The sequence below is a fragment of the Vanessa cardui genome, chromosome 7, assembly GCF_905220365.1.
Source record: "Vanessa cardui chromosome 7, ilVanCard2.1, whole genome shotgun sequence".
In the NCBI taxonomy this organism is placed as follows: domain Eukaryota; kingdom Metazoa; phylum Arthropoda; class Insecta; order Lepidoptera; family Nymphalidae; genus Vanessa; species Vanessa cardui.
This window is the reverse complement of record NC_061129.1, coordinates 13105623-13124161: the sequence shown is the minus strand read 5'-3', so window position 1 is coordinate 13124161 and position 18539 is coordinate 13105623. Positions and strand designations below refer to the sequence as shown.

General features: G+C 35.7%; 1 protein-coding gene across 1 annotated transcript; it reads left to right on the top strand.

Annotated features, from left to right (window-relative positions):
- Positions 1–84: 84 nt before the first annotated feature.
- On the top strand, positions 85–15685 carry LOC124531461 (tyrosine-protein phosphatase non-receptor type 23). Its single transcript, XM_047106051.1, has 21 exons — positions 85–283; positions 365–567; positions 810–1132; positions 1311–1484; positions 1902–2188; positions 2400–2590; positions 4002–4146; positions 4450–4681; positions 5107–5306; positions 5720–5852; positions 6664–6831; positions 7611–7769; positions 7878–7964; positions 8033–9883; positions 10026–10546; positions 11283–11426; positions 11705–11833; positions 12367–12548; positions 13246–13427; positions 13976–14098; positions 14301–15685. Exons 1-21 carry the CDS (start codon positions 197–199, stop codon positions 14534–14536), a joined length of 5757 nt encoding a protein of 1918 aa, XP_046962007.1. The 5' UTR covers positions 85–196; the 3' UTR covers positions 14537–15685.
- The last annotated feature ends 2854 nt before the right edge of the window (positions 15686–18539 follow it).

The following is an 18539-nucleotide window of genomic DNA, read 5'->3' as shown; positions in this document are numbered from 1 at the left end:
TGTATATTTCATGTTTTAAAATAAACATTTTAGTTATTCCTGTGGTAGCTTGCAACATTTTCTTTCACTTTATCTATACGTCTAATGTCGATGATATCCAAACAAAAAATGACAGTACTTTATTAAAGAAATCCAATTTATGATGAAATTTGTTTCCACATTAAAAACCTAACGGCAGTGAAAAAGTTAAAAAAAAATGGAAGCTGTACCTAAATTACCGTTGATAAGCTTTGAGTTAAAAGTGAGTCCAGAAAATACGCATTTTGGACCAAAACTAAAACAAGTAAGTGCCTGCATCATATTCTGTTATTTATGCACCTAGTTTTCGTTTTCTTTGTCTACTAAGTTGGTTATTTTTATCTAGTATATAGCGGAGGCATACAGGGAGGATCCAGATAGCTACGGAAATGAGATTCACCAACTGGAAGGACTGCGGTCGACGGCTGTTAGACCAACTCTCGACTCTGCAGGGCTTAGTGCCCTTATTAGATACTTTTGCCAGCTGAGAGCAATCCAAAGCCGTTTTCCAATGGCTAAAGGCCAACCCGTTGCTTGTACATTTGCATGGTAATTACATAGTCAAATTAAATTAAGTCTATGTATTGATTTTCTACAACCAAATTAGTTAGTGTCATTGCAGCATTTGTTATGATTCATTCTACTTATCATTGAAGAAACACTACTGACTGTATTGTAATACTTATCATAATTTTATGTATCTATAGAATTTAAATTTTATCAATAATGTTGTTATTGTTATTTTTAATTTGTTATACTAAAATCATTCTAACATAGTTACAAATTTCTAGGAAAGACCTGTATGCTAATATGAGCTGTTCCCTAGCAGACATAAAATTTGAAATGGCTTGCATATTGTATAACATTGGAGCTTTACATACCCAACTTGGTTCATCCGAGCCAAGAACATCAGCTGATAGCCTAAAATCTGCATGCCAGCACTATCAACATGCTGCTTGGGCATTTCAATTACTGAGAGAACAGTATCCTCAACCACCTGGTGCTGATGTCTCCTCTGATATCTTAAAATTGCTACAAGAAATTTGCTTTGCTCAGGCTCAAGAGTGTATCCTCGATAAAAGCATACAAGACACAAGGAAACCTAGTGTTATAGGTACTATAAATTTTTTGTTGTATTTGAACAATTTTATTCAACTAATATTATAAATTCAAAATTACCAGTATTGTTTTTTGTTTCAGTCACAGTATTAAAAATTTTGTAATTCAAGTCAAAGTTTACATTTTTATTGTTTTCGAAATATAAATATTTTTCACATTGAAATGTATTTTAGGTGCGGTAGCTACACAAGTAATGTATTTTTACAAAAATTCACTGGCCTTGTTGGGTCCATCAACAGGAACGGATAATATTCATGAGATAATTGGAACTAAACTATACAATTATTGGCATCGTTATTTAAGTTTCAAATTATATTATATTGGATGTGTTGTTACATTATATCAAGGTATGTACAGAATTTTAAAATTTTACTAATACTCGCCTGCAGCTTTGCTCGCATAGTAGAGTGTTTGTTCTTTCTTGGAGTTCATGTTTTCTTCATAACAAATTTAATCAAATTTGGGTCAGCGGTTTAGTCGTGAAAGAGCAATGGACAGTCAGAGTTATTTTCTCATTTATAACATCAATATAGATTTTAATCCTCACCTATATACAATGTAAAGCAATTGTAACCACATTAACTATTATTTATCTGTATCTGTAAAATATATTAGTTTTGTATTATAAACTTTAAAATTTATTTTCCTTAGAAGAATAAGAAAAGCTGATTAACATTTTAAATGTGGATATCAAGCATTTTAGAATAAGATTCTTATATTGATGTTTTGTACCTCATTATGTAAAATATTTATATATATTATAGGTATGCACGCTGAAGAACAGCAGAAAATGGGGGAACGAGTTGCGTTTTATCAGCTTGCTGTTGATAGACTTGGTGAGGCAAGAAAGCTAGCGAAATACATTGAACCCGTACAAGTAACCCAGGAGGCACTGACATTTACAAATGACGTTGTTGAGGGTAAACGAAAAGCAGCTAAGAATGAAAATGAGTTTATCTATCATGAGGAAGTACCAGAAAAAGATATGTTGTCGGATCTGAAGCCCGTATGCTTAGTGAGCGCTGTTGCTATCAACTTCAATGATCCTGAGGTTGGTTTTTATTTTGTGCTTAATACTATATACATTTATCGATAAAATAAATATTAAACTTCCCCATTGCTCCCAAACTGTTCATAAACATTTAGTGTTTTTGACAATAATATCTGATATACTAAATTTATATGATAAAAAACATTTTGCATTGGTTTTGAAATATATTATTCTTATATACTAAGTCCTAAAGATATTTTTTTCTTTTAAGGTATCAGGCCCAGATATATTTTCCCGATTGGTACCGATGGTGGCTCACGAAGCATCTTCAATGTACTCAGAGGAGAAAGCGAAGCTGTTACGACATGTGGTTTCACAGGTTGACGCTAAAAACACTGAACTGACGGAGTTTATGTCCTCTCTTCAGCTTGATCAACTTGATGTCATGGACTCTGATCAAAAGTAAGCTATTTATTAGTAATTTTTTGACTATTTAAATATTATAAACATATACATGTTAGCATAATAGTTTTGTATTGGAAGTTCCAAATAATATTTATACTTTTGGTTTGGATGGTTTTGATAATATCGTGTTTTGTCGACGAGTAAGTCTCATAACAAAATCCTAATAAAAATAAACTTTATTGAAATAGGCTTTAACAAGTACCTTTGAATCGTCATTTTACAATTACGTGAAGCTTCCCCGGTTCGGAAAGTAGATTCTACCGAGAAGAAGCGGGAAGAAACTCAGAAGCATGTAGAGTAGTACTGTTTCCGATGGGGTCAGATTTATCTAACCGTTGAATTATTAGAGTGAGGGAATTCATAGAGAGACTTGAATACGTCTCATAAAGATGAGACGTATCCCTAATAATCCTTATTATCCCTTCAGAATCTTCCTTCTTTCCCTTCGGTTGCTGTGGCCGATAACGGTAATCTGGAGGATATTATCAGAAATATCTTTAAATATGCAAGCGAAAATGTTCCTCCTATTTTCCTTCCACATAGCCAGGCTATAAATATTGGGGTTACTAGTAAATATTTTGTAAGAAACAAAGAGCTAAGCTAAAAAGGACAAACAGTAAACTCAGTGTTTACGAAAACATAAAAATACTGTTATCAAATCATTGTCGTTATCAGTCACTCACCGTAAATAAAGGTATCGATGTAACTGAGACATGCTGTATAAGCTTAAGAGCATATATATTGATGTAACCTCATTTTGTAATGTACATTTAAAAACTAACAAAGAAATGTTTTAATAATATATACTTATTTATAATGTTTACCTTGTATTAGATATTGTTATCCAAAATATCGTTTGTGTTTGTTAATGTATGTCCATTGACTTTGTGTTGATTGAATTTTCGACAACTGTATCGTCGATGTTCAAAACACAAAATTTTCGCAAATCCGTAGTTAATATCATGGACTTAACAAGCTCACGACCAATAATTTTGCGTCAATTTTCTGTCAAATTTGGTTCTTTTGTGTTTATTCTTATTATGGTTGAAATACAGTATAGCTCGATAATTGTTAGCCTATTTCATAGCATTTGTAGGTGGACAAATGAGTCGTAGACATTTGCCAGCCTTAGCAAAGGAATATTATTATATAATGCGCCCCTAAAATAGGCGCTAAGATATTATTTGCTTTGTCTGTCAGTCACATTTACTCACTCACCCTTTAAGAAAGAATACACTAAGTACTTAATATTACTATTCCGCGTGACAGTCACCAGACGCCTTTCAATAAAGCTCTAACGCCGAATAACTATGAACAAAATCAAAACATAACTTTCAATATAACCCTGTTTTATGTTTCATCAGTATTAATAATCAGATGCGACTAATATAACTTCTAAATCATTCAGGATTCCTCAAGAAATTGTGGATAGGTGTGCCGCAATGAATGCCAAGACTGATATTATCCAGACTCTCGTGGACTCCATGAACAGCCTTGCCGAGATCATCAGTGATGTGGAGCATTCCCTTAATGAGATAAAATCACTCATTCAGGTAAAGTATATTCCTAAGTTAGTGTTGTCTTAAATTTTCGCGATTATTACACATTTAAATAAAACTAGTTATACCGGATTTGAATCGCGTATATTAATTATTTTTGGCATCCCGACGTTTCGAGCACTTTACAGCGTTCGTGGTCACGGGTAGACCCGTGATTAGTCGACCCGTAATATACGCGATTCAAATCCGGTATAACTAGTTTTATTTAAATATTCCTAAGTTTTAGTCAATGGTGTAAACCAAATAATTCTGAATTTAACTTCGTAATTTAACTCGAATTATGTTTTATTTTTATAGGAGGAGACGATGAAAGAAAAAGAGTATCAAAAACAAATGGGTCCTCGACCCCCCTCGATCGTGCAGACTGAGATATCACGCGAGTACCATAAGTACCAGGAGGCGCACTCGCGCACCAACGAGAGCAACCAGGTCCTGCACAAAGCTATGACGCTTCACATCGCGAACTTGAAGCTGCTCTCCCAGCCTCTCGACGTGCTGCAGAACAAGATACCTAGCATCGAGAACATCGGTGAGCTATCAACGCTATACTGTATTAGGGATATCGTCATGCTATCTATCCGCGCGTGTGGTATAACCGAAGGCTGTACTATTTCTGATTGAGCTCAGAGCAGGGCACGCTGGATTGCAGTAAATAGGATAAAAAAAACTAATATATATACAGTATTTTCATATATTATATATAATAGTATATAATTTATTACAGTTTATTTATATCTCATTTTAAAATGAAAAAAAAATGCCAATGTGGACTAAATCTTTTAATTAGACGACAAGCTCGAAGTTCAGCGAAGATCTGCTGATGTTCCGTAAAAATATAAAATAACGCCAAAATTTATAAGTATTATTAAGTAAAATATAAAAAAGGCACGGGTAGCTGTGAGCACGTGGATGCTGTAAATTAAATAAATAATAAAACCGTGTTGTGCGGCGCAGAGGGTCTGGACCGCGACACGATGGCGGAGATGCGGCGCGTGGTGGGCAAGGCGCGCGAGATGCAGCGCCAGCGCGACGCGCTCGTGCAGCAGCTGCGCGCCGCCGTGGCCGCCGATGACGTCACGGCGCAGCTGCTGGCGCGCGCCTCCGACCCGCTCGACGACATCTTCCGCCACGAGATCGACAAGCACACGCCGCAGGTCAGCCCGAGTACAACAACAACAACAACAACAACAGCCTGTAAATTCCCACTGCTGGGCTAAAGGCCTCCTCTCCCTTTGAGGAGAAGGTTTGGAATATATTCCACCACGCTGTTCCAATGCGGTTTGGTGGAATACACATGTGGCAGAATTTCTATGAAATTTGTCACATGCAGGTTTCCTCACGATGTTTTCCTTCACCGCTGAGCACGAGATGAATTATAAAGACAAATTAAGCACATGAATCAGCGGTGCTTGCCTGGGTTTGAACCCGCAATCATCGGTTAAGATGCACGCGTTCTAACCATTGGGCCATCTCGACTCTTACCGAGTACACCAGAACTATTTCCAAAGTGAAGCCACCGCCGGCTAGTTTGATTCCGAGTGTAACACGCTGCGTTCGCCTTTTGCAGGTTAAAATAATAGAGCAAAACTTAGCGGCCCAGGAAAACATAATCAACAAGCTCACCTCGCTGTACGCGTCATATGGAGACTCCAGAAGGCTGCTCTCGGACGTTCTCAGGAAGAGGGAAGGACTCATAAACGGTAAAATTGTCTTATTCATTACTCTGTCGTTTAAGAGAAACTGAATCGTAAATCGCTACTGTTAGTGTAAAAAATCGTATGTGAAAATGAAGTTTCAAAAAGTCATAATTTAATTTGTTTTATTTGTGTGTTTTAAAATCAACATTTTAAAGTCAACATATACAATTACTACAATAAAAACTGTACAAAAAAGATGCATATTATGTCAGTACACGTAAGGAACTAAGATAGGTAGACACCATTCTTACATTCTACTCTACTCTACTACACTAACATTAGCGATGTGTGTCCCGCAGCACTGGTGACGTCATACGAGTGTATTTTAAAGTCAACATATACAATTACTACTATAAAAACTACAAAAAAGATGCATATTATGTCAGTACACGTAAGGAACTAAGATAGGTGGACACAATTTTTACATCCGAACGTTTCCACTAACATTAGCGATGTGTGTCCCGCAGCACTGGTGACGTCATACGAGTGTATTTTAAAGTCAACATATACAATTACTACTATAAAAACTGTACAAAAAAGATACATATTATGTCAGTACACGTAAGGAGCTAAGATAGGTAGACACCATTTTTACATTCTACTCTACTACACTAACATTAGCGATATGTGTCCCGCAGCACAGGTGACGTCATACGAGTGTATTTTAAAGTCAACATATACAATTACTACTATAAAAACTGTACAAAAAAGATACATATTATGTCAGTACACGTAAGGAGCTAAGATAGGTAGACACCATTTTTACATTCTACTCTACTCTACTACACTAACATTAGCGATGTGTGTCCCGCAGCACTGGTGACGTCATACGACACCCACGCGGAGCTGCTGGGCAAGTCGCAGAAGGGGCTGGAGTTCTACCGCAAGCTGTCGCACAACGTGGGCGGGCTGCTGGCGCGCCTGCGCAGCGTGTGCCAAGTGCAGCGCGAGGAGCGCGCGCAGATACTAGCCGCGCAGAAAGGTCAGTGGCGGATTGCGGAAGACATTATAGTACGACACAACTTAGATGTCGCATCGGCAAAATTCGTAAAACCGATCACATCAGAATTGAGTACGCTATCCCAAATTATTATTATTTATTTCTCACGCGAATATGATCTTTGCACAAACGTAATAACTTGTAATATCATATGACCTAATATATTCGTCAATTTGACGCGTCGATTTACATGCACTTGCTTTCTCTGACGCGAGAATCTATAGCGACGAATAGCGTCGAATGGCGCGATAGGGAGCTGTTTCTATTGGTTGTGTAAATCGGCAGTAATCGGTTTTATTTTCATTCTATTGCATTTTCCGATGCTACATCTAATTTGTGTCTTACTATATATGAATCATGCTTTTTTAATTTTATTAACCTTTCGTATGTTAAATGACATTAGCCCACCTTGTGTTACCCGTTATACCGGGAGTCGGTATGGTCAACAGACAGCCCAATTTTGAGACAGACTTTTATTGTAACTAGATTTTCTCCGTATTTAGTACGAATCAAGTCAATTCAAGTTATGAATCTTATTGTAAATTGAATAATCTTTATTCACTTTCAACCATTTCTATATAAATACTCAATCATAGCTAATATATAAACTTTCAACAAAGGGTACTTCAGAGCGAATAACAGAACACACTTAGCCATACCGGCTCCCGGTATGTCAACAGTTGCGGCCAAAATGTGTTTATACCGGGAGCCGGTGTTTCAACAAACAAGAGGTTAATCTTTACTTGTTTGTTTCTGTAAAGCTCCAGCGCCTGCATCCTCAGCCGCCGCTAAACCCGTCGATGCTGCGAAAGTTCTTAATAGCGTCCCTCCGCCGAGCAGCGGAGGTACTTTGAAGCTTAAAGATTATCTTCCGTACATGAAGAATAGGTCACTCGCTCGACCGCCAGCGGCGCCACAGCGTGAGTCTTTTTCGTGACTAGAGCATGTTTTGTTTAACCCTGTAAATATTATTTGTTGGAAACAAATATAGTCTACTAAAACTGAATTTGTAAATAACCAATTTTCAGCTCAAACAGAATCAGTACCTAGTGAGTCATATTATCCGGAGACGATTTATCCCACATCGGTTCGGCCGACGCCTGTGGGATCAGAAGGTAGGTGTTGTTTTAAGTTAAGAAAGGGTAGCGGTTTCCTTGAATACATAAATACAATTTTGTTACAGCAACAGATATAACGCAACCGAACCTACCCGATGGCGTAGTAATGCCTCAAGGGATGCAAAACGTTCAGAACCCTTACGCACGACAGTACCAACCTTACATGCCTGCTGAAAATGATCCTTATTCGGCTAATTACGCTTACCAGATGGCGAAATTTAGTAAACCAGATGAAAATTACAGCTACTCCCCGTATACTCCACCTCAATATTCATCACAGATGCCTGATCCTCAAACATATACAAACCCATGTTACTCCGCGACACATAACAACGGCACAGCTGTCACTGACTCGCAAAATTCTGCTGCGTATAACAACATGAATCAAGTTAACGTAAATCAAAATACAAATCAATATAATGTATACAATGATCCCTACATGGCTAATCAAATGGCGTCTACGTTTGATCCCAACGCAGCTCAGTATAACCAAGTTAATCAAGATTTCAACGCGAGTTTTGCTGCAATGCAGGTCTCTGCTCCGAAAGCGGAACCCATCACTAATTACGGTGGCGAATATGCGCAAACGCACTACAGCGTTCAATATCCACAATCATTGACGCCAAATATGGCTACGTACAGTAACGCTGGACATAATTCCAATACTAATATGGTAGATTCACAATTGCCGACCGGAAACAGCATGAACTATCCATACACTGAACAAATGCCACAATATGGCCAAACTATGCCTAATACCAACATGAATGTGGCAAATCAGCAACCTAACGTACCATATTCGGTACCAAATAGTTCAAATCAAATGCAAAACATTTCGAACCAAAACACACAATACTCTATGCCAAATGTATCTACTACAATGGCAAACATGTCTAATACTATTCCAAACATGTCTAATACTATGCCAAACATGTCCAATACTATGCCAAACATGTCAAATACTATGCCAAATACGCCTAATTCTATGCCAAATACATCTAATGCCATACCAAATGTGTCTAATACTATTCCAAACGCACCGGCTGGTACAATGAATTACGCCAATCCAATGCAAAATATCCCGAATTCTATGCCAAACATTTTGAATCCTGTATCCATGCCGAATTCAATGGGTCCTATGCCGGTTGCTTCTGGATATTCCGATCAACAGTATGCGTACTCTTCTACAAACGCTAATATGTCTCAGGGTTACGTATATACTAATGCAGAGAAACCTGTAACGGCCGTGACTAATATGGGTGTATCGAATTTCGGCGTTGGACAAACGTACGGTGTTCCAAACGAACCGACGAGCTACGTCGATACAAACTTTTCACAAATGGACGCATTAGACAAACCGATTAAATCGCACGTAACTGGAGAAGCTTTATCGTCAAATATCCCTAAGTATCAAAACTATAATACTCCTATGAATTATGGCGCCGATCAAAACTACCAGCCAACTAGTACACAGTACGGAGAACAAAATAACGTTAGTTACGGACAGTATCAAAACCACCCTGGTTACACATTTAACGCTACGTCGGGTGGCTACGATTACAATTATGGATCACAAAACACGTATACAAATTATGGACAAGCTAACGTAGACCCTCAGACAGCGGAGAAAGATGCAAATTGGGCTAATCCAGGAATGTACACGAATGCTGGAGCTTGCAATACTGTACAGTCCCCATCTGAGGCTCCTCAAATGCCTTCAGCTGATGGAAATAATCCGCAAACGTACTTCAATTTACCTTACGGCTACCTGACCACTACAAATCAAGCAAACGAATTCGTTAACTCAACTCAAACGGTTGAAGTGACCACAAACTATTGTGCCAATATGAATAATTCGACCTACATGCAATCCGGACAAGCTCAGGATACCAGTGTTACATTTACTAACAATCAAGGTAAGAATTTGTAAAATATCTTTTATTCATTGTAACCTGTTAAACGTTTATGTAGTCAATTTCGTAGTTAGATATTGTAATCTTTGTGGGAATAAATGAATTAAAAAGATACGAGATTTTTATTTATTTTCTTCCTTTTCAGTTTCAACTACAAAAGAAAATGTCATCGAACAATCTGACCCGAATGGGGTATCTAATCAAAATTATCAGCCCATTGAGTCTACCACTCAAAACAAAAATGTTGCATCTACAAACCAAACTCCACCCGTAGAGAGTGCTCCAAATGAAAATACAGAAACAAATCCAGTTTCCGAGGCAGACGACAAAAAGCCCGAGTTGACAACATTCGATCTGTTATCCGAAATAGATTTTACCGTTGAACAAAAACCTCTTATGCCTGAAATCAAGGTGCCCCAGATATCAGAAAGAGCCATATTTAAACCAAATGTTACGACTAAAGTTGAGCCGGTTGTGAAACAAGTGCCCAAAGAGGAAGAGATAGAGAGGCCGGAGAAAAGGGAGATATTTTCAGATCCGAGTTTGCTAAATCAATTCACGCAGGAGGTGAAGAATTTACAAAAGCTCACAGATTCGTTAACCAATAAAACCGCTGGCGGGATAACTGTTTTAGACTCGAAGTGGAAATCCTTTCAAGACGTGCAGGTAAAACAAATGTTGCTATAGTTTATTATATGTTTTAGTATTTTATCAATCTTCTATTATGCTTTTTTGTGTGCGTGGTCACGCCTTAATCGTGGTGTTAATTGATTTTTATATCTCCATGCATGTTAGGTTTTCTTGTCATAAAAAAACGGGTCCCAATTAATATGCATCACTATTGTGGGTTCAGTTTTGCGTAAATGCTTGCATTTTTATTCCTTGGGCTAAAATTATATCTTAGTTCAGGAGCATGATGACTTTTTAAATCGTACATTTTACTTTTTTTTTACACTTCCCACGTATAAGAAAACATTATAAAAAAGCTTATACGTATTCGTCTTGTTATTTTTATTTTTTATGTAAATGGATTGGCGATGGGCCCATTGGTGCTAACAACCAACCACAGACATTTGTGCTTGTAAGAAATATTAACAATTCCTAACGACGTTCAAACGCCACTGATTTCGGGAACCAATACATTGTGCTTATAATGGTTTCACCATCTATTAAATTGGAACAAAATAATAATTAGTATTAGTGTTTGGCGGTAAATTATCTGATGAGTGGGTGATACTTAGAGGTGGAACAAAGCTTTCTTACCAAGAATCAAAAAGTATTAAGACGTTCCCGATGTAGATGTAGTACATCTTTTTTGGTGTAAAGAATACTGAAAATTATTTTAGACTAACTTATTTGTTATTTTTACATAATGAATACATTTAAATGATTATGATTTTAGGCAAAAGAAAATATGAGTAGATCAAAGTCAATAGCGATGCAGCATAGTAGAGGAAACATAGTGACTGAAGTAGTACCTTATGACGACTCCAGATTGACTCTGAAGTCTGATCCGGATGCTTATATCAACGCTTCGTATTACAAGGTACGTTTTATAAGTATTCTATGTGTGACATTTATTCGCAACATCATAAGAATTTTGAAGGTGTAAGCGACAAATTAAAATTCGATATGAATTCTCTTGTTACTGAAGACTCAATATATAAATTGTTAGAAATTTAATGTAACACCAATTTTTGTATAATTAAGTAATATTTTAGTTTTAAAGTAAGTAAAATGCAAAATATTTAGGAAATTATCATAATTTCCTACATATTTTACCTTACAATAATTGTATAATAGCTACACTTTTATTTTATGTAGCAACTAGCTCCATGGTGCATACCATTGGTGATAGCCAAGTGCCCCGAAGAGTTCGAGTACAAGGTCTTCTGGAAAGCCATGCTGGAAAATAAGATAGCCTGCATCGTCTGCTTGCTCAGTGAAATTGAGGTAAGTGAAGTGTATTCAGTGAACTCTACTTTTAATACTACATTTATGATAATTGCTCGATGTTCGTGTTTTTGGTTTAACATTAAATATTTTGATGTGGCTTAAAATATGATGGTAAATAAATTTTATAGCACAATTATATGCAAATACAAGTATATGCTGACATTTAGGTGTCTTTTTAAAATTTTCTCTCCGTATTTTTGTTTTGTCAGATTTTAGACCCGGTAATATCTTGTAATCTTTTGATTCCACCTCCTAACACCTCTTTTTATTTGAAACGGTTTTTAAGAATTCTAAAAACTACTGTGCTCTATTTTACCAAAAATATTCTGTATGTTACGTATTTTATTACAAGTTTGTCTTGTCTACGTAGCTAAATATCTAAGTATAATAGTAAAAATTCTTCAAATAGCAAGATTCTGTTATTTCTCATCTAACAGATCAGTATTCCATTATAAACTTGACAATTTATTCTTGCATGTGATTGATTTAATTGAAAATACGGATGATGAAAAAAGATAAATTTTACACAGATGCAAGGCAACGCTTATTGGCCCACAGCGAAGGGTCAATCTCTAGACCTTTCGGACGGACTTCAAGTCACCTTAGAAGAGGTTACCTGTACCGTACATTGGACGGAGAGGCAATTGACTATAACTCAAGGAAAGAACGTAGCGAAGGTCACGCACTACCAGATCAACGTTTTCCCTGCGAAGTAAGTTATATGTTTTGTTACGTGGATGTAAAAATGTCCATTGTCCTAGGATATGACTTTGGAGTCATTAGCACAAAATACAACGGCAATTATACTTTTGGGGTTGCATTTGGATGTAACCCCAAAAGTCTTGATTGTTTCAAATATACATGTAAACATATTTTACTTAGTACTGCTTACTAGTACTTACGTAAAGAGGTATCTGCCCAACTACGGCACAGATGATGTCGTTCGGGAGAACTCAACTTCCAGATATCGGGCTGGAAAATTTTCGGCCGTGGGGGTGGATCAATCTAATAAATTAATCTATAAATCCTAATCGGGGGACTAATATGAAGCTACGATATCGATGGAGGAACGAAACAAACAGACAGACAAAGTTAATTATTTCGGGATATTTACCATGTTTTTTATTTTTGTTCGGTGGAGCTCGATATTTCGACATTGTCTACGAATGTCTTGTTCACGAGACTGAAGTGTGCGGGTAGATGTTGATAATGTTAGAGGTGTCCGTATCGAACTACCTCCTTTCTTGTACGTTTGCTACGTAAACATCGGTCACCACTACTATTGTCACTTTCACCCCTACCATTGTCGCTAGTCGAATTTATTTTATGTACACTCGACACTCGATCCCGTGTTCTCCTAAAAATCCTAAACAGACAGACAAATAGATATAACGATATCCCGCGCGCAGGATCGCGTGCTCGCCGCTGGTGCTGCTGGCGGACCGCGTGCTGGGTGCCACATACGCGGGGCGCGGTGTGCGCCTGCGCGGCGCGGCGCTGCAGTGCGCGCGCGGGTCTGGCCGCAGCGCGCTGCTGGCGCTTCTCGTGCTGGCGCTGTGCCAGCTGCGCGCCGGACAGCTGCGACTCTGCGGTGAGCGACACACTGCCTGACACATTCTCCCATTAGTTCAATATTTTACAAAGCAATGTTCCGATTTGATTGGTGGCTGGTGGAGTAGCAGTAATGATCGAACGAGCAAGGTAGGCAGATTAGCAAATTGTCCATCTGATGATGATTGGTCACTATCGCTCTTACATAAAGGTAATTAAATAAATCCTAATTGTCTCGCAAATCAATTGTCGATGCGCCAGCAAACTTGGGAACTATGGTGTCTCTGAACCTTTAGTTTGACTATCTTACTCACTTTTCAAACAGAAACAATAAAAACACCAATAAATATTATTGGAGCATTCTTGCCAATTAGTTGTTATCAAATAAAAATATATTACGATATTGTAATGCGGTGCCCTGAGAGAGGAATAAAAGCCGAGACTGCTGAATAGATACTGACTTTATTTCCAATAGATCGTACATTAAATAGGTACAAAATTAGGTTACGTAGTATATAATGGTTCATAAGTATGTTTAGTTAATATAATCTATTCACTACATCTCAATATGAATGTCCTCGTTCACAGATATGCTAGACGCGGGTTGTGTGAACCTATACAAGCATCGAACGAACGTGTTGGAAGATACCAAGTACGTAGCGGACGCGTACAGGACCGTCTTGTTTTACGCGCAGGGCGTTCTGTGCTCGGGTAAGTCAGGAGGCGTTGTCGTTAAATGCCGTAATATATAATTTAAAAACTTAGCAATGTAATAAATAGTAATAACGCTTAGCTATTAGGATGCGAAAAAATTAACAGGAGATTAGGAATCCAGAACGGTGTTGTCGATTTTGCGTGTACATTTGTGTTTTTAAAATTAATTTTTGGTTATCTTAATATTTTTCCTCATAAGGTACAACAATGTTCAACGGCGAAGCTGTATCTCTAGCCAGCGGTGCTTCAGTGCTGCCCCCTTCAGTTCTCCCCTCGCCAACAGTATCGGCGACTTCCTCGTCCACTTCGACGAACAAGGCTAAGTTTTCAAGAGAATCGTTTGAAGAAATGCGCCAAGCTCCGGGTCTTAAGAGCGGTGATATGAAGGATCCATTGAACTTTTTGGATCCGCTGTGGAGTTTGAAGAAAAAGTAGACGATTGTAGGATCTTTAAGTTCTTTGCTTAAGTTAAAACCCGGTCCTACCCCCCCTTCGCTAGCTTCAACTTGTTTCGTAACGGACTGTCAGTAACGATTGAGTTTTTGGTACTAAAAAAGAGTGAGGATGTAAAATAAAATTACATGATATTACTATATCACTAAAATTTGTATATTTAAGTATTATTCTATTATTATTAATAATATAAGTGACTAGAAAAAATTATTGACCTACGCACCTTACCCTTCTGGTTTTTTTATAGTTCTGCAAGTTGCTTTTGAAACATTTAATTTTGTTTAAGGTCACGAATGTTTGATATATACATGTAAATTAATTGTTTATTAAAATGAAGTATTAATTTGTTGTAATTAAAAATTGTATAAAACTTAAAATTTTATAATAAAAAATGTTACTCGGTCAATGACGTTTTAACAAGGAATGTATAAGACTACTTAAAATATTAATTATATATTAAAAAATATACAAGTATAGTTACAAAAGGAGCTGACCGCTATGAACGTTTTTTATACATATTTAGCGAATTTGTTGATATTTTTTGTCAAATGAAATCTAGAAATTATTATTATTAAAAAATATAATTGTCCTTAAGTATGTAACACAATTGTTGATATTTTTCCGTTTCATTTCGACTCGAGCCGATTCCAAATGAAAATATGTTCATAGAAATGAATACGGAAGGTTGCAACTAGAAATGACGATAAAGGCTCACCAACCAGTAATGTGGATGTTGCTTAAACATAATTGTAATAATAATAATTTGTCACGTAGGTATTTATGAATTATTTTCAGAACATTCCTTATTTAAAATTAGAATCTTTTTTTTTTAATAACCGTTCATTGACGTAGACTATGACTCTCGGGTGTTTATGATAATTCGCCAAAAAAAGCCCGTATGTGTATCTTTCATTATTTTCAATCGATCCTTAGTTAGAAAAAAATATTAATTATTATAACGTATCAATAATTTTTACTGTACTATAATAAATTATAATGTATAATTCAAATACGTACGATCGATTTTTAATCTATATTTTTAACTATTCGGCTGAATGTAAGATAACATTTTAAGATTTCTCTAGAGACTGGTATGTTATTATGTACTTTAAATAAATATTGGAAACCAAATGCTTTGTTTTTTTTTTTTAAGTACCTAACCCAAATAGCTAATGTCACAAATATTTGTTCCTTTTCATGTTTGTTTATTTTTAATCTGTGCAATGACTTATACAATATACAGATAAATCATTCTTATTTATTATTATAATGTTTACATATTTTTGTAGAGTGCAATAGTGTATAAATTATATTTACACAATATAATTTACTTAATGAATAAACTTTAACATTTCGAATGCGGTTTTGTAGGTAATAATGAAAAAACTCAATGAATATAGATCCAAGTTTATTATTCCATCTGAACATTAAATGTTAAAATAATAATGTCGAGTTTTGTATTTTAATTTTTTCCGTATTTATTATGAAGTCAAAATAATGTAAAAAAAATACTACAACTTATTATACATTCATATTTGAATATACGGATAATCTTACTGTTAAAATAGAAAAAATTGCCGAGGAAAATTTTAAACACTTTCTGTTATACGACAATTACAATGCTGTACAAACGTGGGAACAAAAATCCTTCACAACGGGAGATCATTTATACACAAGCACAACTATTTTATGTGTGTACTGAGTCATAAAGGTGTAATACTGACAACTTATTCGGGGTTATAACTGATCTCCACAACTCCCTGACAGACAACTTTACTAGGTATTTGGCAGCCATATGATCCGCAGTGGAACAGGCCAGCCACCGAACCCCCAAAAAATATTATAAATTAGGTAATCTTGTACAATTTTCATTTTTCTAACTTGTTTTAAAAAGATAAGGTCATAATGAATTGTTATTACGTATAACAGTGAATTGACCTTCTTTGTAAATCAATGAATGAAATTCTATTTATTTGTATACACAAGTTGTTGATATTTTAGAAATATTTGTAAAAGCAACTGTTATCACCATAACTAAATACGATTAACTAATCGTATTTAGTTACAAGTTCCGGATCGGCTAATCTGGCAAACACTGCCCAGACGCACTGATGAACTCAATAAAGTACAATAATTTATCAAATAAATAATTGGTATCTTCTTATATGCATAATTAGTAAAATATACTTACTTTACATTTTAATAACAATAAATATTGAATGTTGATAAGATTCTAAGTGCAGTTCTTTATAAGTACTTACCATTTTTTTGAAAAAATGAAAAAAAAATAATTATTTAAACATGTATAGTAGGACACAAATTAGATGTAGCATCGGAAAATGCAATGGAATGAAAATAAAACCGATCACTGCCGATTTACACAACCAATAGAAACAGCTCCCTATCGCGCCATTCGACGCTATTCGTCGCTATAGATTCACGCGTCAGATAAGCAATTGCATGTAAATCGACGCGTCAAATTGACGAATATATTAGATCATATGATATTACAAGTTATTACGTTTGTGCAAAGATCATATTCGCATGAATAATAAATATTGATAATTTGGGATAGTGTACTCAATTCGGATGTGATCGGTTTTACGAATTTTGCCGATGCGACATCTAAGTTGTGTCGTACTATACATAATTATTTTCTACAATTATTGACATATAGTCTCACTTGCTCTTTAAAGTGATACAAACTATTTATATTACAGAATAAAATATTTTAGGCATAAAAGAAAATCTGATAAATGGGTTGATATTATCGAGTGCTCGTAATTGATGGATTGGAATATCTCAGCTCTCAAAAATATAGATATCAATCTTTTTATGTATAATATATTGTAAATTTAATGATTATTTTATAAAAAAAAACTTTAACAAGTATATACCGTGTCATGTTTAATATTCTTTAATACCTACTAAAATTACACAGATTTCCATCTAACTTCACAGTTTTAATTACAAACAAACAAGCGATATATTTTTTAAAACCAATGTCATTTAATATATTATGATGAAGACTTAATTATAAAATTACACTAGAACAATGTATAATATAATGTATAATGTATTATACGTATACTTATTTAGACTGTTCCTTCAAGAATTCAAATAATTATTTTTAGTTGTTAATTTATCGTTTCTTCCATTTCAAAACATTTATAGTTTTTGTTAAGTACTTAATATAGTATAAATTAATAATTTATTAATGGTAAATATTACATAATTGACCTCGTTTCATTTGAGTTTTAGCGAGTAAGCAATATTGGGATTATTATAACTTATAATATTAGTTGACACTTTAAATTTTATCTTATAACAATATAATAATAATAATAATAATTTATTTCAAGTATCAAGGACTCATAGTGTTAGTTACAATTTTTTCTTAATAACTATGTTAGTGTTATAAAAATAATTTAATTATAAGATTAATACATATTAAATAGGCATAATGCTCCTTATCACAACTACTAGCTGTTGACAACAGGTCCAGCCGAGATCTTACAACAATTGTTGATAAATGTACAATCTAGTCTACCAGCTATCATATGCAGGATACTGTTGGAGCTAGCACGCACCCTGCGAACCAAGGATGCACATCGCTTTCGCATGACAGCATAAAAGCAGTCCATGCGAGCTTCTGCAAACATCCCAGACGCGCTGCAGTAGCGGGGCAACCCCATGAAAATTCTAAATGCGTTATTGTATTGGATGCGAAGAGCGTTGTAAGCTTTTTGAGTAAAGTGAGCCCACAGACTACACGTGTAGAAAGAGGTGCAGTATGCTTTAAATAGGGTAAGCTTGACCTCCCTCGAGGCACGTGCAAATCTACGGGCAATCATGTTAGCTCTAACACACATCGCTCTTCGCTCCCTATCAATGTCATCATCATCTATAAGGCCAGGAGTCAAAACATGCCCAAGGTATTTAAATTGATAAACCCTGGCAAGGGGTATATTATTAATTTTAACTA

Coding starts and splice junctions, on each gene's coding strand:
- LOC124531461 (XM_047106051.1), top strand. CDS start 197: ATGGAAGCTGTACCTAAATTACCGTTGATAAGCTTTGAGTTAAAAGTG. Junction 9,884..10,025: donor TACATTTACTAACAATCAAG/GTAAGAATTTGT, acceptor CTTCCTTTTCAG/TTTCAACTACAAAAGAAAAT. Junction 13,428..13,975: donor CGGACAGCTGCGACTCTGCG/GTGAGCGACACA, acceptor CCTCGTTCACAG/ATATGCTAGACGCGGGTTGT.